Here is a 25,602-nt window from a genome sequence, read left to right as displayed (position 1 = left end):
ACCTACATTTAATGACTTGCTATGAACTTCTAAGGGCTTTGATTCTGTAAAACCTTGATACTGACTATTGTGCCTTCCACTACATTAATTCTACTAATATGAATGCAAGGGCTGTCTGCCCTGGGAGCTACTTAGACATGAATCAAATGCACCAGATCAGAACCTTCAGAAACCTTCAGAACCTTCAGAAAATCACGTCATTTTAGGTTTAAGTAGTGAACTGAAAATTTTCTCAAACTCTTAACTCATTTAAACCACAGTACAGCAAGGAAAAATCTTCTATGAATTCAACACCGGGAACTATGTCTTTGATGAAGGTTTTTTGAGTTTGCTGAAAAAAACCCAAATAGAGTATTATATCCCATGAGCAACATGAAGTTCATTTGGTGGTTTATCTAAGTGCTATTGGTCCATAATTGTTGAATGATATTTTATAAAATAATGGTCTGAATTAATAACAGTGGAAACGTGTCAGGAACTGACCTGAAGTTTCCACACTGGCTAGATGGCTCCATGTGACAATAGTTTGCCCTTCACATTTTAATTTCCTAAAGTTTGTCAGTCCTTTCTCTCTGCTTTCTTTCAGATCACAGCATTCTATGAAGTTATTACTTTATATTTTTGCGTAAGCTTTCTATCATGTAATTCTTTGCTAGTATATACTGATCTCCACTGTTTGTTTTTCTTCTGCTTACTTTTATACTGGCTCTACAACTTGATGAATTTGGTCTCTCATTTCATGTTCTTTGTTATTTCCTCTTATGGATAATAACTGTTCTGTCATTTTCCCTTTCCTTTTCCTGTGCTGCTTTATCACCCACTTGTTTACTCTCCCACTCTCAATAGCCCCGTTTTTAATGTCTCTTTCTCTACAATTCATTCCTCTCTATTTAGAATTTGTTCTCTTTCAAAACTCTAAATGCTGACTCCCTTTTGCCTTCTCTGAACACCCCTACACATACAGACATATTGACTAGAGGCTTATTCAAAATTATGATCTTTATGGCCCATAATCCCTGCATACCTTTTGACTTTTTCATTTTGGGCTTACCAGTAAAGTACTTGACTTCCCTCTTCAGGAGAAGTTTCAGAAATAACATTGAAACACAGGTAAAGCAAAGGTACATGAGGAATTCTAAAGAAGGGTGGATGGAAGAAAGGCAACAGAGTGACCTAATAGCTATTTTCAGAACAGTCCTCCCTCAGATTTTTTTCAAGGTACTGTTTTGTCTTATCACTGTCAGTAATAAAACTATCCTGAGATAATGGAGAATTACACAACTACATGGATTATTTGATTTGCAATATCCATGATGTTTTACTACTTTCTGACACTTTTGGAATTTCAGTCCTTAGGTCAATTCATGGGATTAGTCAGTTTTATAGTCCTCAGAATTTGTTTTCTGACTTAGCAGAGGCAATAATGAAGATTCTGAGCAGGCCTGGAATGATAACATAAGACATAAAAAAGTTCTTTTACCTTATATCTTCTGTAAGTTCGTCAATCAGTTTCAACCACATCTCAGCTAATCGGTTTTCCGACACTTTAGCCTGCATTCCTGATTTTAAAGTGGCTAAGTTGGATTGCTGAGGAATTTAAAAGAAAAGAATTTGCACTTACAAACTGCCATTGTGGTTTATGGTCAGTAGGAATTTCAAGATTCTGATCTTATTTATTTGTCTGTGTAAAGGCCAAACCAAAAAAACACTCATGTTTAAACTTAGTTTGTATTTAACAGGGCTATTCTGATGTTCTCCCCCACTGTATTTAACAAAACATGCAAATGACAGTCCCACAGACTTAACATGCTCCTAACCAACACTGAGGACTCTTCCTTCCCTTGGGAATTCCCTGTGGATTCAAGGAGTGTATTGAGCCTTGCTAAAATACAGGCCTATGATTAACAGTGCCATTTGTTACACTAAGCAACTTTTGACTAAGAAAAAAAGGAGAGGAGGTATCACAAAATCTCCATTATTTGCTCAAAATGTCACTTTTTGATTACACCTCTAAATGAAAAAGAATAAAAATTAAAATCCTATCAGAATAAGAAAGATTTTAAATGTCTTACCAGTCTTTCAGCCATGTATAGGATTACATTCACAGGGTCTAATCTATGACTTATGTCCTCCCAAAAAGAAGTCAGCGTTACAACTGGCTTTGTGTTTGCCCATGGCAAGTAGTAATAATAATTACCTGGTGTGAAACATTTGTATGTAAGATTTAGAATTCATGCCAGGAATACATACTGTACACTCTTGCTACATTCATATAATTTATATACTACAAATCATTAAGGACATACAAGCTACTCCAAATTCACAAAAGGATTTGTATTTTCAAGCCACTATAGCATCTGCTGAATGGTAAACACTCACTTCAAATTTTTTCAAATTGTTTCAAAATCCAACAGATTTTAAAAAGTAAATTAGTTGTTAACATATTATTTCCCATAATATAGTGATGTAGATGGCACATTAATATAACTTTCTCTTTTAAATAAAATATTAAAATAATCATTTTCTGAAGTGAGTCTGATTATTTAATTTAATACACAGGAAAAAAACCAACAACTATTCTTTGCAGTTAATAAACAAACTATAGCCAAAATGTATTTTCCTGTGATCTAGCTAATTTGTTTCTTTCTAGGCTGAGAGATGTATGGTTAAAAAACATGTTATTATTTTATTCCAAATTGGGATATTCAAAGTGCGTTTTCCCCACTTAATTCTAGATACCTCAAAAATAACTTGATTTCTTTTCCTTGCAGAACTTGTGCATATCTAGCACATGGTCTAAAGATTTTACTGAATTCTGTCAAAATTTTATTGATAACCTCAGCAGGCCTTGCAGCACGTATTCCATAAATGTAACTTCATCTCAAAAGCTGTGAAGAGCCACACGCTCTTTTCTGTCGCATTTTCAGGAGGTGCTCAGTGCAGTTTGGGCTGACATTCCAAAGCTATAAACAGCACTTCCAAAAGACAATTTTAGAATACTTCATCCCCAAACCAGAGCATCCTTACCATCAAAAACAGCACGGCTGTACTGGGTCGTTGATGCCAGAGGTTTACAGGTGGTGTCAAACTTGTTGCCGTAGTTGCCAATGCTCACCTCGAACTGGATGGGCTCGCCCGTGTCTTGCAGCATGGTGGCAGAATGGAACACAGCAGCCAAGCAGAACTTCCTCCTGCGCTGGTACTTCTACCAAAACAACCTTTTCAGTTGTATTTCAAAACAGGATCCACAATTATAGAAAACAATAGCAATATCTAAATGGAAATATTAACCCTAATATTTTCACTATTTTCTGAGAAGAAACCAAAAAATATAGCATGTATAATAAATTACTGCATTTGATATTATAAAATATTATGTTTTTATATTATATAACTTATATATAATATATAATAAATCACATAATATAAAATAATATTATGCATTATATACTCTATAGTATATATTATATGTTATACATTACATACTCTATATATTATATATTTTTTATATAATACTCTACTATTTATCTAATATTCTACAAAAAGATAAAACAATTTTCCTGGCAAATTAACACAGAGTCATTGTCTGGGAGCTGGCCCAAATAATGTACAAATTTTCTGTAATTTTACAATTACAATTGTAATTAATATTATAAAATATTATAATATAATACAATATCACATATAATATATTCTATTTGATATTATAAAATATGTTTCAGATTAACACTTCTTGCTACAAGGGCACGACATTTTTGTAGCTACTACTCCTCAGCCACCAGTAACCATCTCTCTTAACTTGGGGGTTGCACTTTGTTGTACTGATTTTAGTGAGTTAGATCACTCTCTAGAAACAACCAGCCAAGGCACATCTCCACTACCAACAGTGACAATAAAACAAGGACCTACCTCGACAACCAGTAAGTCATCATTAGGAATCATTTCTAATTTTTTATTAACAGGCTTGCTTTCAGATATTGTAGATAGTTCAACCAGAATCCTCCCTCTATAAGCAACTCCTTCTCCCTGTAACACAGACACATACCAAATCAAACTTTATATATTTGCCCTAAAGAAGTGTATATTTTTTCAGCTGTACATGATTCTGGCTTCACTGAAGTGTTCTCAAAACTCCTGCAGAGGCATGGATGTACATATTGGAACAAGTAAAATAAAGCAGTTGGCTTAATGCTAGAAGTCAAAAACATATTTATGCAAACAAGGAAAGAAGAAATACAAATGCATGCAAAGGTACAGTTAGTGAAAATCATCAAAATCATTGCTGCTCCTTCAAAAATATCTTTAAAAGAAAAACAGGAATGGAAAATACTGTCATACTTCCTTATTAATCATAAATATAAACTAATATTCAAAAATAAAGAGAAAGAGGTGTTTAATGTAAAATAACCACATTAAAATGAATAAATTAATTTATTAAAAAGAATTGGGTTAATTCTTTTATGAAAAACAATTAATAAAGAAACTTACCTTTCCAAAGTTTAATTCATCATATGGGTCTGGGAATCCAGTGTATTCTCTTGGACTTCCATAAAAGTTTAGGTAACAAGGCCCAAATGTTGGTAAAAAGCCAACTTCAGTTTCTCCAGAGTTTACTAACAGAAGACATTATCATGATAGCTTTGTTAATTACCATACTGAGGCAGAAAGAAACTAATAACATGACTATCAAATCCATTAGAAGAAATGTTAGATATTAGTTAGGTATTAGTAATATAAGAACACTTTACTCTCTGGATATACCATATGAATTTAAAGTAATTATACTACTGACTGTACTTGTACCTAACTTCTTTCTTCACTGTACAACATTTACACTAAATACTGCTTCATGCAGCAAAAATCCCACAGAATAAGAATTTATGTCACACTCCAAATATATGGTTTTAATTTATGTGCATGGGTAATATGTTCTTATGCTAATAGAAAGCATGTTTTCTAGAAGAAAATGAAACTGTGTAAAACATTTACAATCACTTAAATGCACTGTGAGGCCAATGATCCAACTAAACAGCCACACAAAAGATGCACACTCTAGCAGAAAAAAAAGATGAGAAACAGGTCAACTTTGCCTGGAGTGATCTGCAGCACAGGGAGGGATGCAATTATTTCTCACAGGGAAGAAGGCTGAGGTAAAACAGTGACAATAAAGGGTTGTGCCTTGTGTGACTCTGCCAGTGCTGAGTGACACAAGTGGATTATAAAAGTGATGTCTTGATGCAATTTCCTGTCAACACAAAGTCATGTATAACCTGCACAATATAAAATAAAGATTTGCAGTTCTTTATTTGCATTTGGATACTTTCACATCCTTACCTCTGAATCAGAAACAATTCAAAATTGGAATGAAAAAAAAAAATCATTGGAATAATATCCAATTTTTAAAAAATTCTAAGACTAAACTGCTCACACTAGACCTCAGTATGACTAGGTTTAAGAAACAGAAATGTGTTAAATCAATGCATTCACTACTTACTGACACCAATCAATTAAACAGAATATAAATTTAAAAACATATAGACAACAAAAAATACCTCCCAAAACTGGAATAAAAATAATTTATTTTCTGGGTTTTTTTTTTAAATTTAAAATTCAATTGTTTACTTTTAGAAGACTAATGATCATGTATAATAGAAAGTGACTCTGAGAAATCATTTCAGCCTTTAACTTAACATTACTTTATTAAGAAAGAAGGATAGTAAATGAAGTACCATGTGGATGAATGTTGATTACCTTTCAACTTCATTTCAGTTGTATTTATTTCATACTACTTAAATATTTACTAGAAAGTCTTTCAAACCTGGATGTCAACCTAGACAGTTATGGAAAAACTCATTTTGTTTACATATCTTGTTAAGCATAAGCAAAACAGCCACTAATTATTTTAAGCAGTTATTTACTTCTGCAGGGCTCTGCAGGTGCAAATATGCCTGTGATCCCATAGCTAAGTTAAAAATTTCAAGCCACTGTTAGACTTAGCACTCTGCAATTGAAGCGACTACATGCTCATCTCTAACACACAGCTTGAAGCATCAGCCAAACAGAAATATTTTCAAACCAATTCCAGTGCCAAAACTGGTTTATAGAATTAGTTTTGTTTGATACTCTTTAATCACAATGGTCAAATCTTTTAGACAAACAATTATTAAAAATACTTTTAAGCTGATGGAGTATCTTAGGCAATGCTTTTCAGTTTGGGCAATGGAACAGAAAATCAGTAACAGGTGAAGATATAAACCTTCATATGATGAAGCCCCTGTTCCTGAAGATGAAAAATCTATATTATGGAAAAAGAAGTAGTTATATGACAAGTGACAATAGCATTTAAAAAAAAACTCACATTACAAAGCAATCTTTTAAAATAAAGTTGAAAGCTTGAGAAAAAATAAAGATCGTATCAGCTAGAATTTTGCTTCTGGTTAATATGTGAAGTTATTACTCTTCCTCTACAAATTCCAAAGGGGATAAAAACAGCACGTATCTGACAAAATATCTTGTTTTAGCACTTATTTTTCAGCTTTGTACAATTCTCATCCACACAAAATACAGATTTATTTTTAAAACAACTTTTAAAATCTTGAGGACATTTTAGAAACCCTAAATTAGGGTTTCTAATTTACATTTCTAAATTAGAATTTACAATTAATTACATTTAAAATACATTTTAAATTACATTTCAGGGCCCCTTAGGGTATCTACATTTACATTTACTGAGGACTATAGGCTAGTTCAGTTTCACAATCCTTTAGAAGCCAGAACAGGCTTCAGGCAGAGCACTAAAGAGAAGATAACAGAAATGGCTATTCCAATGTCAATACCTCAGTAGAGAGAGCAACCAAAGCAATCTCCCCAGTTACTGAGTGCCTGTGTTTGAAGTGTAAATGTGCTGTGACTCAGCTGCAGTTCAGGATACACACTCATATGGGAAGTACAATGATCTCTCCAGAGCTGAATTTTCCCCAACAGCCCAACCCTTCTGTCTTGGCTTTCCCACTGCCCTTTCCTTTTGCTTCTGCCTTTGCATAGGATATATATAAAGAATGTTTGCATGAAGTCTTACTTCAACAGCAGTCCTTCTAAGAGAACTACATTATAAGCTTTTATGTGACTGAAAATACAGTTCCATCCAATTCTTGCCTCGAGTCACTATAGTATTGGAGCCACTAACTTCGTTTTTAAACACCTGATATAGCCACCACCTTAAGGACAAATTTGTCTGTCTCAGACAAGGACATATACATATTATCAGTACAAGAGAGAAAATTACTAATTTAGATTCTTATTGCGACAATGGTGAAAAGGTTCTGAGACAGTGCCCTTGAAAATAGCATAGACAGCCAGATAAATACATGTTAAGCCTGATTAACGTTGAGCTTTGCAATTATGTATGGATAACTAATATGCCAAACTATGTTTATTAAAAAGATAAAACAATTTTTCTGGCAAATTAACACAGAATCCTAGCCTGGGAGCCTGCCCAACTGTATGAAAGATCTTGCTATATAAAGAGGTGATTATAGATATAGATCACAAAGAAATGATCAGTAATCACAAGATTATATTAGAATATTGCATCTGAAAGCAGCCTAGTGGTGTCCAGGAAGTGAGTATGTGGTTCTAGATAGTTCCTTTAGGCTAACTACTCAGGAACATTCCACAGCTTCTAGGTTCTCTTCTCAGAGACAGAACAGATACTCTTCTAAGGTAGCAAAAGGAGTCATGTTTACCAGTGTCCAAAGAAGAAGTGGTTCTGAAGCAGTGACTCCAGGTTGTCTTGAAATTAAATTTCTCATTAAACATCTAAGTAAATTTTCATATCTTACACATGGTAGATTGTGATATCACATCATTTTCTGAACTTGGGAAAGTACTCACAAATGTCCTTAGTTCATTAACATACATACATATACATATATATATATATATAAATAAATATAATGGAAAACTAAGTATTGAATCACTGCCATTTCCATGATGATGTGGTTTAATCGTTAAAATTTTAATACTTTGCTTTTAAAAGTCCCATAGAATGTTTTCTAGGAGAATTGTTTTGAAAATTTCATGAACAGACAATCCTGTTGCCAGAGAATTGAGAAGCTGTAGATAAATATATACTTTCTTAGAGCACTGATCTTTCCCATTCTGTGTAACACAAGAGAAGATAGTGTGTTACACACTGCTCAAGCAATTACCTTCAATCTCTCCTCCAGAAGAAGCAATTTTTGAAAGACTTAAATATGTTGTTCCGACTACATCATTTTTTGTAAGTCGATCCCTACAAAAAAAGAAAAAAATAAATATTTTATTTAAATATAATGCTGGTCATCACACAAAGTGGCAAGCTACTAGTACACACATTTTCTATGACCCAAAATGCTTCAGTATTACTAACAAAACCAGTAATGGCAAGTTACAAAAGTGGGCTGTAGACAATGAAGAAGTCACCTGACTTTTACACTATCATTAAACAGTGACAGTGTTCAATTCTCACTGCACACAATTAAAATAATCTGTTACACTAATCAGATCTCTTGTAAAGAAACCATAAAGGTACTTAAACACTTGCTTAAATACTGTCAGGCACTGTAAAAATACCTGACATCTATAGAACCAGATTTTTCTCTGCTTATCATCATTTAGCTTCTCAAGTAATTTGATTAAAAGTCGTAACTCACCAGTCAACAACTGAAAGTTTTATTTTCTCACACATCGAGGGAAACTGAAATAAAAAAACAATGAAAGTAAAATAATTCATTACTTTTTTTACCTCTTTAATATCAATGCCCTGAGTTCCAAAAAAAGGCTTTCTACAGAAACAAGGGTAAAAAACTGACCTTGATTTGAAGATAAATAATTTGATTCCATTCTGGATTAGCATTTTTCTCAATTATATTTGTGCAAACCTGCCAAAAATGAAACCAAATATACAAGACATCAAAGGTAAAACAAACAAAAGCATTTACTAGCTATGATTTAGGACACATCACTATCCAATTGGAAAAATTAGGGATAGTAGTCACTGAATCCTGAATTAATGCTGCAATGAGCCATTGATGCTCAATGAGTTTTCCACTGATAACTACTGTTAGAGTAATCTGCTTATGCAGCATTAATGACTTTTGGAGGAAAAGAAAATATTGAAACAGTGTTTAAACTTGAATTTGGGTTATGCTACCTTTTGTTTTCACTAGCTACGACTAAATGAAATTATTAAAGCTTGTTATTTCCACAAGCTACAATTAACGTGCTTTTATCACAGCAGAGAAACGAGATGAAGGAATAACTTGATTCCAGCTTTCTTTATGCAGATTTTAGCATAGATGAAGAATATTTTGTAGGGTAGAGGCTGCATTATTTGCTAGTCATGTCTTCTAAAGATCATCCACACTACTGGTTGTAGAAAAATTTACTACAGGTTGTTGTACTATAGGTTATTTTATAGGTTGTGCAATTGTGATCCAGATCAACTTTGGCATTCTAAGGAACACTTTATTATTTAAATGAACAAATGTGGTCAATCTGCCCAGAAAGATCTGTACCACCAATTACTAAAAGCAATCAGGAACAACTGGTAGGTGAGCAATCTGGCATATGTCAGTTCTAGCCTTTAGTCATACATTCCTTTCATTAGTCATCAGTTTTACACCCTTTCTATTGTACCTTGAAGTCTGTCATTTTACAAAGTGTTAATAAAGTTAACAAAGTTTAAAAGTTTATGAAGTTAAATAAAGTTAACTTTATTTTTTCATTTTTTTTATTTCCATAATTCCAGTAAACTTAAACATTCATGTTGGCATATGAAATCTGTTCTCAGGACTACAGTTAGAATACAAAGGTTCAGATATTTACCAAATTACCTTTTTCCCAGCAAAAGAAACTTCTACAAATGGATCTACCAGGTTTTTCTTGTCTGCTTCTCCTCCAAATATTTCCTTGACAGTTTGTGCAAAAGCATCATCCACTGGAGAGGTGTCAAAGATTAAATTCAGGTTATTATTATTATTAAGTGTTGCAGGTAAAAAATTAAGAATTTTAGCTTAGGATCAATTTTAAGAATATAAATTTTTTTCAAACATCATAAGAGTTCTGATGTGCTCCTGAATTTAAAGGCATCACTGTATTTGAAAAACATGATACATATATTTGAAGACATTGCTATTTGGCACAGATATAGGTGAGAAAGTATGCTAGTAAGGGATAAAAAGTCACCTATATTCTCTTCTAAACAGCTACCACAAGTAACTATTTCTAATGGTATTCAAACACCAATGGACAAGTAGGGAGAAGCTACATACTCTGTGGAATGTCCTCGGCTCTGTAGATCTTGAGAAGGAAAGTGACCCATCGAAGTGCAATCCCAGCAGGTAATAAAAGATTGCTCTCCACATCATCACTTTCATTATCTCTCTCCCTTTTTTCAACCTGTTGGGGGATACAGTTGCAGACAAAAAAAGACAAGGCAATGTACAGAATTAGGATTAAGGTGATTAGCTAAACTTCTGTTGATTAGCTAAAGACTGTTGTCAGTTTCATGATAAATGAGACTGTATCAAATTATCAAGCCACAAAAAAATTGATTCTGGCTAAACTATTTTACTTTCAGTTTTATCTCCAAAGTACTGAGGAGCCCGCTATAATCACACTTTCAAAATCATCACCATCAGACAATGATGACTTTGGCACATGTACAATGCCAACTTCATCCAAATTTCATACTCGTCTCAAGAGAAGGCATTTACTACAATTAGCAAAGGCTTACAAGTCTGATATAACTTACCAGAACTTACTGCTTCCTCCTTTAAAAATAAACACACCACTAATAACTACACATATCCTTGTGATTTCAAGAATCATAAGGATAGCAGAGAGGAACAGTTAATAAGAAACTAAAAGGCAATCTGCCATGGTTCTGGGCATTACATTTAACCAAGGAGTAACAATATGCAAAAAATATCAGACAGGAAGAAAAGCAGAACTTAAAATACAGGTAATGGTCAGGTAAGAAAAGTATTTCTAGAAAAAAATCACTGTTTTTCACCTTGACAGAACAGCAGACAGTGAAGGTTGGATTGTTAAAACTACCTACTGCTTTTATCCACATCAAATCACTTGTGCCTGACTTGTAATTATTGAGGGGTCTGATCCTCATCAGGAAAAATTTGGAGCTTTCTAGCACTCTGGTTTCTCTATGGGCTTGTCTATGTTTTGTGGTAGTGGAGACATTCCTGACTTAGTCCTGGAACTGGTATCAGTGTTACTCTGCCTGCTTAGCTATGCTAAGGAGAATTACATATTAGCTTGCATGCAAAACCAGGCTAACAGATCTCTACTTCCAGTATGTGAAGGAGTATCCACAAATCATAGAGGTTGCTAAACTGAGCAGAATAACAAAACAAGCTTTGAGTTAGCCACTTAGTATAGGATGCCCCAGAAACCACTTGTAAATTCTGTCTTATAAATACTGCTCACAGAGCAAATTATACAGTAGTAAAAGTGTTGGGGGAACGCAAATAAATAAATATCAGTGGGGATGGAGAGGGGAAGAAAAACATTTTAATTAAACTTACTGGTGGCTCATCCCCAGTTCCCAGGACAAACATGCTGACTTTCATATAGCCTTTGGCTCCTGAATTTGTATCCTCAGGATCACTCAGCAAAAGCCATTTTCTCATAACTGCATGGCCTGAAATAAAACAAACATCATCATCGGCCCCAGTAATATCCATTAAAAAATGCCAGACATCATATAAGCAGTGAGCTATTTCAAAAGTATGCTTTATTGTAAATTACCTCAATTATTTAACAAAATAATCCTGTCCTAAACAGGTCTCAATAGTGCCATCCAAAACAAGAAATCTGGTGTTAAACTGTTTTGGCATACTAATTCAGGGATACAGTTATCCAACATTTTTTGCATTATTTTTCAAATTTTAAGTCTTTGATATAAAAGGGGCTTGTACCTCATTGTGAATTCACTGAAAAGAGTTATATACTGAAGTTGAGTTATATATTGAAGTTAATACTTAAGGCAGCAAACTTTAATAATTTTACATTAAGTTTCTTCTTTTACTTTAGAAATTTAATGAAATGTTTCAACTTGCAGTTTCAAGGCAAGAAGTTCTGAAGTAACCATTACTTACCAGGCTCATCATAAACATAGCCAATGTCAATCTGAAATAAAGATCAAAAAGAAGAAGAAATTTCTGAAGAAATACCAAGACAGAAAAATGGTTGGGCAACTCCCCCCATGTTTTTCATGGACAATACTACATTGTTCTCTTATCACAAAGAAAAGACAGTATACATAGAATATTACTAGGAGAAAGAGAAAATGCCTTACACTGAAAAATGAGGGATTTCAAATGGATAGAGCAGCCAAAAAGAAAATGCAAAAAAAGATGTGTTAGAAATACCACATGTAGTTATTTTGTTGTTTTCTTGCATCCCTAGATTTTTCATTTACCAGAGACACAAGATGGGGCTGGCTTACTGCTTCTTGAATTCCTTATGCTCACTCATTATTTTATGTTCACACAGGCTTTTCAGAACACTTCTGTTCCTTCTTCCTGCTCAACATCTCATCCTTCAGGTCCAGAAATGAGACTTGTTTTTTTTTGTTTTTTAAATTAATAATTTCCTTTTTCTTATTAAGAATATGACTGTTTCTTTCCCCAGTGTGTCAAATCTGGACAAGATTGCCTCATTCATTGTATCAGACTTTAAACATGTTCAGGAATGTAAGTATGTTTGCTCATGGCAGTTGGGGCTAGTATCCCTTGCAGGTACAGTCTGAAAGGGTGATTTTTCTAGACAGAATTATGCTTGTGGTTTCCTGTTGGAATGTGTGCCTGCAGGAACAGAAAGCAGCTGAGTGATGTGCTGTCACCTGCTTAGCAAATATTCAAACTTCCACAGAGAAATACACCACTGACTGAATCACCAGAAATCACAAAGAAAATAAGCAGTGAGAAGAAAAAACAACCAGCTTCGTGGCAGAAAGTGTTTCATTTAGAAAAGAACACTCCTCCCTCTTTGCATATTTTTGTAAAAAGCTGGTCCTATTGAATTTATGCAGTACCAAATAAGTAAGCAGAAAAGCAGAAAAGACAGCCAGCACTGATACTGGAAGTGTAGTAACAGTGGATCCCAGTAGCCATTACAATTGCCATGGGAATTCTTGGCAGGCAGATGTCTACTTCCCAAAGCTGACCATAACAAATCCAGATAAAGACCATCTCACTAATATCATCAGAACCACAGGAACTACTTTAAATAAGTTAATTTTCCACCATTGTTTTTACTTCACTTCTGACTAAAGGAACACGTCTCCACATAATTTGAAAATGTGTATCTTTACACCGCCATATATATCACGATTCTGCCTATTAGCTATCTAATAAAATCATCTCTTCAAACCCTACCTCATATAAAATAATCACCTGACCACAAAAGAAGGAGTTACCTGGATGCAAATTAGAGAAATTGGTATAAAAACCACACAAATTTCTTTAATAATAGTCTTCTACTCAAATAAAAAAACCTGCTTACTAGTGCTTTGAGCAAACGGTTTCTAGCTTGAGAAGAAAGACATCATCAGATAATTATTTGGCCCCATGAAAAAGAAGTATAAATGTAAACATTTAAAACTAGCACTTAAAATTTTTCTCTAGTTTTATTTAATTTAGTCCAGATATGGAGCTTACTTCATACCCACCTTAAATTCGCCCATTAGACAGTCTGCTCGTAGAGAGTGAGAATCATACACCTAAAAAGACAGAGGAACATGAAACTGGAATGTTCCTAAACAACCTGGTGAAATGGCCAGAGGATGCTACAGGTATCCAGCAGCCTTGTGAATATGCACTGGTTTTTCTTACCCGAATGCTAACTGTTTCATCAAGCAGCTCTAAAGGAGTCATGTGGACATTGTAGAAAAATATCTGTCAAGGTAAAAACAAACAAAAAACCCTGTCTTAAAATGATAAACACAATTACTTGAACATAAAATGCAAAAGCATTATTTTAGGAGCCATGTGAAGCATGCCTGATACAGTACTTTTACCTTGCTTCCTTGCTGGACATTTTATGTGGTAATTTAGTGCAGAATGAAAACCAGAAATTAGTAAGTTGACTCAGTACACCACAGGCAAGACAGTCACAGCTTCCATTTGAACTAACACTGTCAGCATAACTGTGCTGCATCTTCCAGCACTGCCCTTTGCTCCTTGCTCTGCACTTCATATTTTTCTCAGGGAACAACTCCAGAAACTGTAAAGTTCATTTGCCACAGCACTAAATCCTGGTGTAACCATCTCTGTTGTGTTTTTCAGAGCCCTTGTTTAGAGTTAGTGGTGATAGTGGTTGTAATTATCTGAATTTTTGAAATTCAAGGCCATAGTAATCAATCTGATAGTTTGATAGCATGAAGATATATATACTATATATTAGTTTGTTATCATAACAGATCATGCCTCACTAAGCTTGGTCTTTGATCCCAGCTATATTCTAGTCAGTATTTTATAAAAAAAGAATGGAAGGGTATGTAAACCTGGTCCCTCCTATTCCAGTTTTAGACTACTATGGATATTGAGACTGCCAAGGAATTGTTTCAATAAAAGGTGCAATCAACTTTCTGCCCTCCCTATTTTTCCCATGGTTTCATAAATCTTGACTGCTACCTACAGGTTAGTTCAAGTTTCAAAGTTTTGTAAATTCCTTGGTCTTGTCTCTGTGTGTTAAACATGCCTGCCATGTTCCAAAAGCTTCTGAATTTTCCACACATGCCCAGACAATGAGAGTTACCCTCAGCATTTTCTCTATTACACTTTAATTTTGCAGCATTAGCCTTCCAGCCATGGGATCATTCTCGTGTCCCTTAGATGGCTTTGAATTCTCTCCTGTATTTCAGTGTGTTTGATATACAGACCCCCTGTCTGGATAGAGAAATCTAGTTGTGCTTTTACAAATCATGGGTAGAAAGGCAGTGACATTTCCAGATTCTGTGGCAGTCCTATGGAATTGCTCTGAGCACTCATCTGCACACACCACAAAGATCTACAATGATTTCTAATTAATCTTTCTATAATTTTTATAACCTGCACACATACTATCCAAAGTGATTCTGTCACACGGCCAATTGCACCAAAGAAAATGTTCCATATGTCTCATACAAAGCTTGACTTCCTTCTAGGCAGTTTTATCTGCTAAGACTGTCAGTGACAGAGATGTGTTCAGTGATGTGAATACATAAAGAAAAGGACTAGGGATGTCATAATGCATGTTAGCCATAATTACCCATAAACATTAGTAAATTCTTGATCATAAAAATTCTTGAAATTGATCATAATGAAAGCTGTATGAACTATTTCTCTACATTTGATAGCCCCAACACTTCAGCTAGTGTGTTCTCACACCACTTACTTCATCAAAAAATGGGTTATTTCCTCTTTTTATTCTTGTCCGGTGTGTCTGACCACAAACATGAACTTTGACTACTGGTTTTATGTTATTTCCAGGCAACTGACGACCTTCAATGATTCGAACACGAATCTGAAAAAAAAAAAAAAAATCAAATATTTGTACTAATTCATTCTCTATATTATCTGTGATCCTGATCAAAACAGTTGCTTATTTCACCACCAAAAATGTTACCCAACACCTGAAGTAGCTGACAGATATGAACCAGACTTTGCAATCTTTATTATGACAGTAAATAATTTCACAAGACAAGTTAGGGTTAATTATTTCACTAGAGCTTTTTCACTTGCCTTTACCATTTTTTTTTAAAGCTGCTACAGTAGTCTGAAATCTATACAACCATACAGTAAATAAGGTTCATCCCCGTTTCAGTCAGAACTGTACAAAATCATACATCTCAGTAACAGGAACATTTAAGGAATAATTTTGAAATACTGGCTTTCAAATGCAGTGGCTAATTATCTCTGTGGTGCATTTGATAAGATGATATTAAATTATGCTCAGGCTATGTAAAAGAAGTATTATGCTTAGCAGAAAAAGGGAACATACAAGATTTAACAAACCTATTACCTGAAAATCTTGTGGTTTGTTAGAGAGGATTCTCCGTGTTTTCTTTCCTTTGGTGATGCGTTTAGCTAGCTGGGCTTCCTTTGTGCCACTTGGCATTGTTGGTGTGATACCACCAACTGCACCATCCAACCCATCCTCGTAACCTCCATCATCTTCTCCATCTCATACAGCAAAAAACAGTGCAATTAATAAATAAATAGCAGAACTTGTTATTCAAGTTACAGGAGTAAGAGTCTGATATCCAAGAGTTCCACTAAAATTCTATTATTAGCTCACATCAACAATTTTTTTGCCAACTACATTCTTCCATCTCCTTTTGAAAGCTAGTTGTTTTAGCCTGCTTAAGAACAAGTTTATATCCTAAACAAATTAACTCTAGATCTGTCTCTCTTCTGGATGCAGAGTGTCTAATACAATTCCCATACATTTTTTTAATTGACCAATTGTAGCAAAGTTCAGCTGACATCATCCCCCAACTAGTTCACAATTCCACACCACAAGGGATTAATTTTATTCCAGTTGGATAAACATTGCTGTTTAATGAATCTTGCTGTTTCCCATCAGCAAGACTAGGCTATAGCACAGCATTGTTTTTTAGTTCAGAATCTTGAATGCATTAATACATTCAGGGTCTGCCATCCAAAATAAGATGTAATCCTTCTCCACAACATTTAACTGTGGATTAAGTTTTTCAGTAAGGCTCTTTGACAGTTCTGAAATCAGCAAACCCTTGTGGAAGACAGTTCTACAGCCACATGACACTACAATACTGAATCTTACTCTGAGATTCCAGTATTGCAAAATAGGATCCATAAATATCTAGACCACAAAAGCGGTGACTCCCTTGTGTTTCCAGCTTTTCTTAACTGGACAGTGACTATGGTAAAATTTAGAGGAAGAATGAGCTGTGTCTCTGGTGGTTGGCATTAACAGAATGTACACTAACTTCATAAATTACAGCTGATTATCACCTTGTACAATTAAGTCCTCCATGGTTCTTGTAAGAAATGTATAAAACCAGACTGACATACCATGGATTTTACAAGCAGAAGGCTCCACCCACCTCTCTAACATCTCTCAAAATGCATTTGACTGAATGGATCCATGCAGCTAAATGATTACATACCCTAGCACTTAACTTTTCATTTCTGAAATTGACTCATAGCTATCTCAGGAAAAGCGATTTCATTTCATGGGAAATTGGTATTTATAATAACTAACTAAGGTGTGTTAGGTAATTCACACTGAAATAATTTTCATGCAGTTGCTGTGTACCAAAAATCTGCCATTTATATATCTTACAATTCAAAAACATTTTAACAGCTATCAAAATAATCTCATAAAAATGAATTTGCATTTTTAGCCTTCAAGTCCACATTTCTATAAAATTACTTTGAAGTGCAGAATTTAACACAGTTTTTGTGTTAATATTACTTATCCTTCCACTCTCCAAGAACACCTCTGAGAGAACCCAGTGCAATCAAAATTTCTCTCCAGAAGACTCCCGATTTCAATTTTTTCCTTCTTATGTTATTATCTATCACCAAATAATGATCAAACTGATTTACTTCTCAAACACAAAACATTTATTAAACTTCTTTCTGTCTGCACAAACACAGCTTTGATATTAGGCTTATTATTTTCCAGTGTACTGCAAAAGCTTGTTATTTCACAGCTATTTTAAGAGTCTGGAAAACCAGATCTCAAAAATGCTCTTAGCCAAAGCCTAGTTAATATGATATATGGAGAGACCAAAGAATATTCCCTACTGATCACAATATTTCATTAGCTAGTCAAATATCAACCTAATATAAACCAGTTTCTTCCAAACCTTAATTTTTCTAAAAGGGAAAAGACCTTTAATTATTCAGTAATTTTTTTTCACAAAGTTCCCTCACATTGAAAGTAATAGATGGGACTTCTCTGCTTTTTGGACAGCCCTAGAATTGCAGCAGATAATCACTGTTAATAACTGATATAACTGATAATAACTGATAATAACTGTTTACTTGAACATTCAAAAACCTTTCTTTCCTAAACAAAAGCCATTTTGAAAATTTTTAAGCAAATAGAGAAAATTATATTAAAATCCACTTTATGTCAGGAAATGCAAATTTTTTTCTTAGCTTCTGAATCATCCTTAATTTCTTTAAAATCACTTCCTGGCAGTCTTGACATGCTTGCATCTGCTGAACAGTGCTGCTGGATGGCTTTCTTGCCTTACGTTAAACAGCCACAGGAGCTTTTAACAATAATGTTCTGAGAAAAGTTTGAAATACCTTCCTGTGCACTGGTCCCTCCTGGATCAGTTGGATTTGCAGGTCCAGCTGGTGGCTCATATCCTACTACCAAATCAATTGTTGCCTATAGAGAAATAGTTTTTTATGTAGCCCACAGTATTCACAACAGCTGATTTAAAGCAGTAAGTTGTTCTAACATTGTGCTTTAACAGTTAACTCTTCATGGGAACAATACTTTTATAATATTCAGCTACTAGTAAATTAATAAACTATTATTAAGAATATTAAGCTATATATATACATACATACAAACAATAATTCACAGCTAATGGACCGAGTTCTAAAATAATATCTAAAAAATGGAATTACTGTGTTTATATTTAGAAAATCTGTCACAATACAAGCATGTAAGATGTTCTACAAATGTTTAGTTCCACAATATTCATGGCAGACAAGGTGAAATCCTAAATTTGCTGACAGAAAAACAAACAGAGTAGAGAACACTCTCTCATCAACAAATTAACAAGTCTGAACCATAAGTAAAATTTCCTATCTGACTTCTCTAATTGCTTGTGCATACCTCCATCCTGGAAGAAAAACACTATGTCATTTCCCATTCTAATTATAGAACCGTCTTTTTTGTGCTTGACTGTGGTTTTGGATTATTGAACAAACCAGTTGCCAGAGTAACATGAGAAGTCAGCAAAAAAAGCCCAACCCTGTGACCAACTAATCATGATATTAAAATACAGCTGATGAGATACTGAAATTAATGCTTAGAGCCTCTCATTATTGAAGTGTACTAGAATGCAGTATGAAGTGCCTTTACAGCTGCACTGCACAAACACAGTAAGGTCCCAGGTTCCAAAAACTACTTAATTAATAACTAAGTTAATAACCATTTAAATCTAAACATGTGCTAAATCAAGTTAAGCAAGTTCTTGTGTAACTTTCTGAACGGAGCTGGCAGTGAACATGCACATGACCACGTGCTTTCCAGAACCAGTGCTGTGACAACAGGCAGCTAAAGCTAAACAGGTTACAAAGCATAGGGCAAAAAAAAGGGCATATGGAGCTTGGAAAATGCACCTTTTCAACATCAGACTGATTTTCATGCATACTCTGTGGCCCATAATATTTATAACACATATATACAAATACATAATATATACAGAGAAAACAAAATTGTATAGACATATACATATATATGTCTGGTTATAAATTTCTTCTGTCTGGAACTTTTGCTAGAAATTTACAAGAATTAAATTGATATTAGCCCTATTGCTGGAGCATTTTGATCAAGAATCCAGTAAAATAAGAAAATGTAAGTCACTCACTCCAATTTCTTGTCCCCTTTCATTCAGTAGAGGTATGAGTTTGAAGGGAAAAGATCTGCTTTGGTTGCCTACAAGATCTTTAAGTGCTACGGATGCACTTCCAATTAATCTGAAATTAAATAAAAATAATTATTAGAATGCAACTATACATCAGATGTTCCCATTTGTCTTTTGCTAGTATCTGTTTGTCAATCAAGTACCTCCAGCCATGACTTGAAAACTCAAAGCACAACAAAAGACTATTACAAATATCATGTAATGATTGTGTACTGCTAAGTTTTAATTTCTGTTTCATTACACTCAAATGTTCAGTACACTCAAATGTTCTTTCTGGCAGCCAGAGCTTTAACCTAGAAGATGTTAGAAAATGAAATTATTTTTCATGTATTTTTGAAAATAATCTTCTGTATAACTTTCAACAGCCATGTCACTTATTTCCACCACTGGATTCTCATTGGTAAACTAAAGAATATAAAAATTTCTTTCCATACACTGATTTGCAAACTCTCCGGTGAGAAGTAGTGAATATGAACTAGGTATAAGAGCTGTTGTACTACACAGAAAGAGATGCAAAACCAGACATATTCATATCTTTGTAAAGAAAACAGTGAAAGAGAACAAATGCAATTAATGTGCTTATTAGAGGATTACAAAATTAATCTTCTTGTCCATACTCTGCGTTTTGGAATAGGTTCATCTTCTTGCCTTTAAATTCTCAGAATGTTTCTAGTGGTTCTAGAGCAGTCTACCAAAGGAAGGTTTCAAAGGGGTCTGACAAGTGACAGACTTCTGAGCTACTTCTGCCTGCTTTGGGACTGCATCAGTCACTCCCACCCTCTCCCAGAAAGATGAAAATCACATGTACTTTTAACCTGAGAGACTACTTCTAGTTTTGGCAACATTTCTTAGTGTGATACTGATCTCATGATACCCCGCACTGGCACTGTATTTCATTCCCATGGTATGTAGTAGCAGTTTACTCCCATATTGAAGTGGATTACTGGAATAACTGGGATTTTTTTCTATTAAAAAAAAAAAAAAAAGCCAAGATAATTTTACCCTATAAATATTTAAAAGAATATGTGTTACAAATAAAATACCAGCTTTGCTGCCAAAGCAAAAAAAAGATCTGTACACAGAGAACCTAACTGAGGTCCCCTGAAGTTACAGAGTTTTTTCATGGAGCAGCTAAGGATGCAAGGGTATTTTTTGACATGGAGCATTATAGCTACTCTTGCATACTGTGTCACAAGAACATAAATTAATTTTTTGCAAAGTGCATTAGGATAAAGAAGTATAAAACATCAATTTCCTGCAAATATACCTTCCAGGTATTGCACATCACAATTTGTTTAGTTGCAGAAACTTACATATTTTGAGGTGCCATAGAAGGGAAAAACCCAACAAGTCTACCCATAAGCAGCTAGGCCAAATCAGATTCTAGAGAAAGAAAATATTTTCGTATGCACATTTGTAGAAAATTTATGTAGACCTGACCTTTTGATTTGATATGAGCTGGAGTGACTTAACTTCAAAAAAACCAATTCAGAATCCACCCAAAGTAATCTCAAATCATCAGGATGAATGTTTCATCAACCACACCCTCCTATCTGGTGACATTAACTCAAGAATTTCTGTTCACCTGTAGTGCTTTTGAAATTTTCCACTGTATATTTTCATTTCTACATCCTCATCTGCCCTGTACAAATGATAACTGCACACATTTGAATGCATAGTAACCATTTTTAAAATAGTGACCACCTTCAGCTGACTGAAAAGGGAATCAGTAACATAGACTTCTTGCTTGCAACCAGCTGCCTCTATATTTATATTTTATTTCTTTATTTCTTCTTTTATTTCCCCCTCCTTTAGCAGGTTAGGCAACAACTGTCTCCAGTCTTTTTCCACTCTACCAAGACTGAGAAATTTAATATTCAGTCTATAAACTACCTTAGTCCACTTCTAGATGTTAGCCAAATTCTAAGCTTTGGGCACTATTTTGTCTTTCCCAAAGTCATCCTCTTCCCTGGATTTGGGAGGTTTCACCCCTCCTTTATCAGAACCACAGAAGTGATGAGGCTGGAAGGAATCACTCAGGATCAGTCCAGTACCTCTGCTCAAACTTAGTCAGCTAGAACAGGTTACCCAGGACTATGTCTAGTCTGGTTTTTATCATACATCTACTCAACAACTGAAGTAATACATTCCAAAGTTACAAGAAATGACTCAAAATCATCCTTAGGTCTCATCTTTGTCACTTTGTAAAGTCTTAGAGAAAGCCTTTTTTTCTGACATGCTACTCTTGGGTTTTTAATCTTTGGGCTAAGTCAGCTAAGACAGACCTCAGGGGCTGTTGTGAGATCATGTCCATCACCAGTTCATTGATGTTTAGTGCTTTGCTGCAAGGTCTGCTCCCTCTGACAGGTAACTAGACACCAGTTCTCTGCATGGCTACTGTGAAGTTGCTGGGTTCCTCTGAACTTTGAAGACTTTTCATCTTCAGGCAGGATTGTATGTGATTTCCATCTGAAGTCATGACTTACAAGATGATAAGGAATCCTTTCCTTCCAGCATAGCTGAAAAGAGTTTTTAGCACCTATTCATCATCAAAGGACACTGTTATTTGCTGGTCCTATTTCAGCTTTCTTCTTCTTGCCTGAGCAGATCAACATTTGTCCATCTAATTCCAGATCACACTAGTATCTTGACACCATCAAGGGGGACAGTTTCTGCTACTGGAACAGCTTAATGCACCCTCTGACCTTTTGCTTATCAGCTGTTTTAGCAGAAGACCAAAGCAAATGAATATTGTTTCTTAAATGTTTCAGTACCTTTTTGGCCATCCCTAAGACTTCTACAGGTATAATGCCCAATCAGCCTGGCCTCTTAAACTTTTCCATTTGCAGGAGTAAAGCAAAAACCCTGTCTTGCCACAAGCAGTTTAAACATTCTGGTCTACCACTGGAGACAACACCAAAAATTAATGCAAAGTCCCTATTCAGAAGATGATTTTGAACTTTACCAGGCTTATGACAGTTTCCCCAGTGATCAAAGGAAAACACCTACCTTATAAGCATGAAATCAATGAACTACTGGTGACCAGCTATTAAACACTGAGTTGCATTTGTGCCAAAGCTAATTAATCCGTTAGTGCTGTGGTTAGCACTTCCTGTTAGCTGCCCAAATAACCAAGCGAAGTGAAACTTCACACCCATTTCTGGATCAGGAAGTGTTAACTCACAGTACCAACCACTTTATTATTCCTCTTGGTTTGAAGGTAGCAATCTATACTAAATTCTTTAGCCTCTCATGGCCTCTAGCTGCTTACATGCTACTTCTACTGGAAGACCCAAGGTTTCAATTACTCAAGAGTCAAGCATTTAAATTATTTTCATCTATTTTTAAGGGTTTATTTTGGAAGAGGTTTATATTTATGATTCTCATCAGCAAACTTGATTCTATGCTGCAGTTATAATTATATACTCAACCTTTCTCAATGTGTATATTTCATTATAGATTATGCTACAAGACCAAAAACCCACCTTCTGTTATTCCTGCTATGTTTAACTCTTTTTATTAAGAAAAACCTCTATTTTATCTTTACTTATTTGATAATACTCTTTGCAAGAACAAACTTCAAAAGATAAACAAAATATTGATACTGTTTTCAGCAAGGAAGAAAAGCCCAAAACTGAATCTTAAACTGTCTAGATCTTGCATACAGTGGATGCAAGGAAAGCCTACAACTATGTACAGTCACACTGATGTGGAAAAGAATTCACACAAAAGGGTACAGCTGTAGGAGGATTTAAGCAATCTGGAAATTATTTAACTATGAGAAATCCTTAGTAATGATTAAATAATTTGCTGCACTGCTCATTTGTAGCTGCATTTTTCTGTTAGAGCAAAGGGTGTGCCCAATCTGTTTTTCCTGTCTCACTAGGTTACTAACTACACAAAGGACACGGTGAAGCACATAATCCCAGCTCATTCTCTTAACTTCACAGGGACAACTGACATTACTGTGGGGGTTTTGAGATTTTTTTAGCTGCACAAAGATTTGGAAGAATTTTAAATCTTTCTACTAACAGTATGAGATGTAATAGAAAACAGATGTGCTCTCTTTTCAAACATCTTTATGCTGGAAAATCTAACTAAGCATGAATCATCAAGTCCTCTGGTTTATTCCTATCATGGTCTGTCTGTATACAGTGGTTGCTTTATTTTTCTTTTCCACTTAATGTGACTTTTCACCATGATGAGCTCTCATTAACCTATCTGCAAAAGTTTAGCAATCCTGTAAATGAAGCAGTAAATTTTCTCTCCAGGAAAACAAAGAAATGGAAAAATATCCAAATGTTCTTTCAGGCTTAATTTACAAAAACATACCAAAGCAATGAGTTCAGTGCCTTGGCACAGTGTAAAAGCAGAATAACATCCACTGTACTCCTTCTCCTGCATGTTTAAAAACAGACTGGATGAACAGTTATATCAACTTTTAGGAGCTGGAACAAATAATGTCTTATATTGCAATCTTCTACTCTGTTGTCCAGAGGGTAGTGCAGGTTCTGTAGTCACCTCTTGGGCATAGCAACAGACCAGGTGTCTGGAACTAGCCAGGAGTAAGAGTGCATGGGACAGCAGAGTGTGTTGGCCAGGAGCTGTGGGAGTGAGCAGCCAGGGAGGGAGGCTGGCTGAGAAACCCAGTGCTCTGCTCCTGGCCTATAGACAGACAGTAGCAGAACACTTGAGCAAAAGTTGTCACTACCTTGAATGTGGCAACAGCAATCCCCACTGCTTATTTTCCTCCAGAAGAAAGAAAATAAAGCCAAAGACATGGTGTAGGTTCTTTTCATCGCTTGTTCTCAGGCAACAGAGGCCCCTAGACATACTCTTTACACTCAAAAACGAAATTCAAATTCAATCTTGATTTTAAAATAAAATATATGAGAACATGAATCTCTAAAGGGATGATTGTTGATTTCAACTCGAATCCCACTTTGCTTAGACACCTACACCTCCCAGGTTAATGGGTCTGCTTGTAAACATCAAAAGCAAACACTGGGTTTCTTAAACTGTCATTAGAATAGCCCTCAGTAGTAAGGACTTTAGATAGGCATTGTGCTCCACCTTTCCAACCCTGAACTAGCATGCAGACAAACCATAGAAGTGCTATTTGCACACTCTTCCACTGAGCACTCTTCTGAAATGCTGCAGCACTTCAGAGGTGCATTTAATTATAGACTTTTTCTTAAGTATTAAAAGAGGATACCTTGTAAAAGTAGCAGATCTATGATATGGTAGTCCTAAATCTCTCTCCAACTCAGTAAATAGAATAGTAGCTCTACAGAAATACAGGTTATGCATACATGCAATTGGTAGGGGAGAAACTTATCCATGTTCCCTCCTTTCATGTACTCTTCCATCTAAATGTGAATGCTCATAATACCAAATCTCTTATTTTCAAAGAGCCTGACTTTGAAGCTGTTACTCTGGCTTTGGTGTGAATAACTTTCTGTACATAAACCCAAGCAAAGCAAACAGGCATTTGCACAAGCTGGGGGTTAAGATACAAATATGAGTCTAGATGGTATTTACAAATACAATGTGAAGAAAACCAACCATATGACTGTTTAACTTTGAGCCCATATACAGAGTGAAACATTTTAGGTGATTCAGATTATCACTTTCCTTTAGTTTCTGATGCATTATTAAGTCCATTACAAAATTCTGATTACTGATAAGTTTTCCTATCTCAAGTTTCGAAATCTCCCTAAGTCAGAGGCCTGCAATACATTCCTGCCTATCTGACCTGCAGGAATCTCAAGAATGAGAGACCTGAGGGCACTGGCTTGATTCACAGTTTATCACAGAGCTGTTAGAGTATTGTAAAAAACAGAATCCACATGCTGGGATGAGGCAGAGAGTAGTAAAGAAAAGCTAACAGTGGAATTGGGCTA

At 35.0% G+C, this 25,602-nt stretch overlaps 1 protein-coding gene across 4 annotated transcripts in view; it reads right to left on the bottom strand.

The window, feature by feature from the left end:
* Positions 1-25,602, bottom strand: part of MYOF (myoferlin) — a 64,049-nt gene that overhangs the window by 29,575 nt on the left and 8,872 nt on the right. For 3 of the 4 annotated variants that reach the window (XR_015773307.1, XM_014250427.2, XM_005520626.3), the window contains exons 5-23: positions 19,643-19,751; positions 18,345-18,429; positions 16,066-16,226; positions 15,439-15,567; positions 13,896-13,958; positions 13,733-13,783; positions 12,159-12,189; positions 11,586-11,701; positions 10,314-10,440; positions 9,876-9,979; positions 8,853-8,921; positions 8,694-8,737; positions 8,211-8,293; positions 6,257-6,295; positions 4,489-4,613; positions 3,910-4,026; positions 3,028-3,205; positions 2,073-2,197; positions 1,481-1,587 (exon numbers count right to left, since the gene is read on the bottom strand). Coding sequence is in view for 3 of the 4 variants with exons in the window: in XM_014250427.2 (XP_014105902.1) it covers positions 1,481-1,587; positions 2,073-2,197; positions 3,028-3,205; positions 3,910-4,026; positions 4,489-4,613; positions 6,257-6,295; positions 8,211-8,293; positions 8,694-8,737; positions 8,853-8,921; positions 9,876-9,979; positions 10,314-10,440; positions 11,586-11,701; positions 12,159-12,189; positions 13,733-13,783; positions 13,896-13,958; positions 15,439-15,567; positions 16,066-16,226; positions 18,345-18,429; positions 19,643-19,751 (1,863 nt within the window). In the remaining variant the exon portion in view is untranslated. The remainder of the gene's footprint in view (positions 1-1,480; positions 1,588-2,072; positions 2,198-3,027; positions 3,206-3,909; positions 4,027-4,488; positions 4,614-6,256; positions 6,296-8,210; positions 8,294-8,693; positions 8,738-8,852; positions 8,922-9,875; positions 9,980-10,313; positions 10,441-11,585; positions 11,702-12,158; positions 12,190-13,732; positions 13,784-13,895; positions 13,959-15,438; positions 15,568-16,065; positions 16,227-18,344; positions 18,430-19,642; positions 19,752-25,602) is intronic. The other variant, XM_014250429.2, reaches the window with a different exon arrangement.

The sequence above is a fragment of the Pseudopodoces humilis genome, chromosome 9, assembly GCF_049639895.1.
Source record: "Pseudopodoces humilis isolate 2021_Gansu_Grassland_sample_001 chromosome 9, ASM4963989v1, whole genome shotgun sequence".
Taxonomy (NCBI): Eukaryota; Metazoa; Chordata; class Aves; order Passeriformes; family Paridae; genus Pseudopodoces; species Pseudopodoces humilis.
Note: the sequence above shows the minus strand (reverse complement) of the source record. Positions and strands in the feature narration are given on the sequence as shown.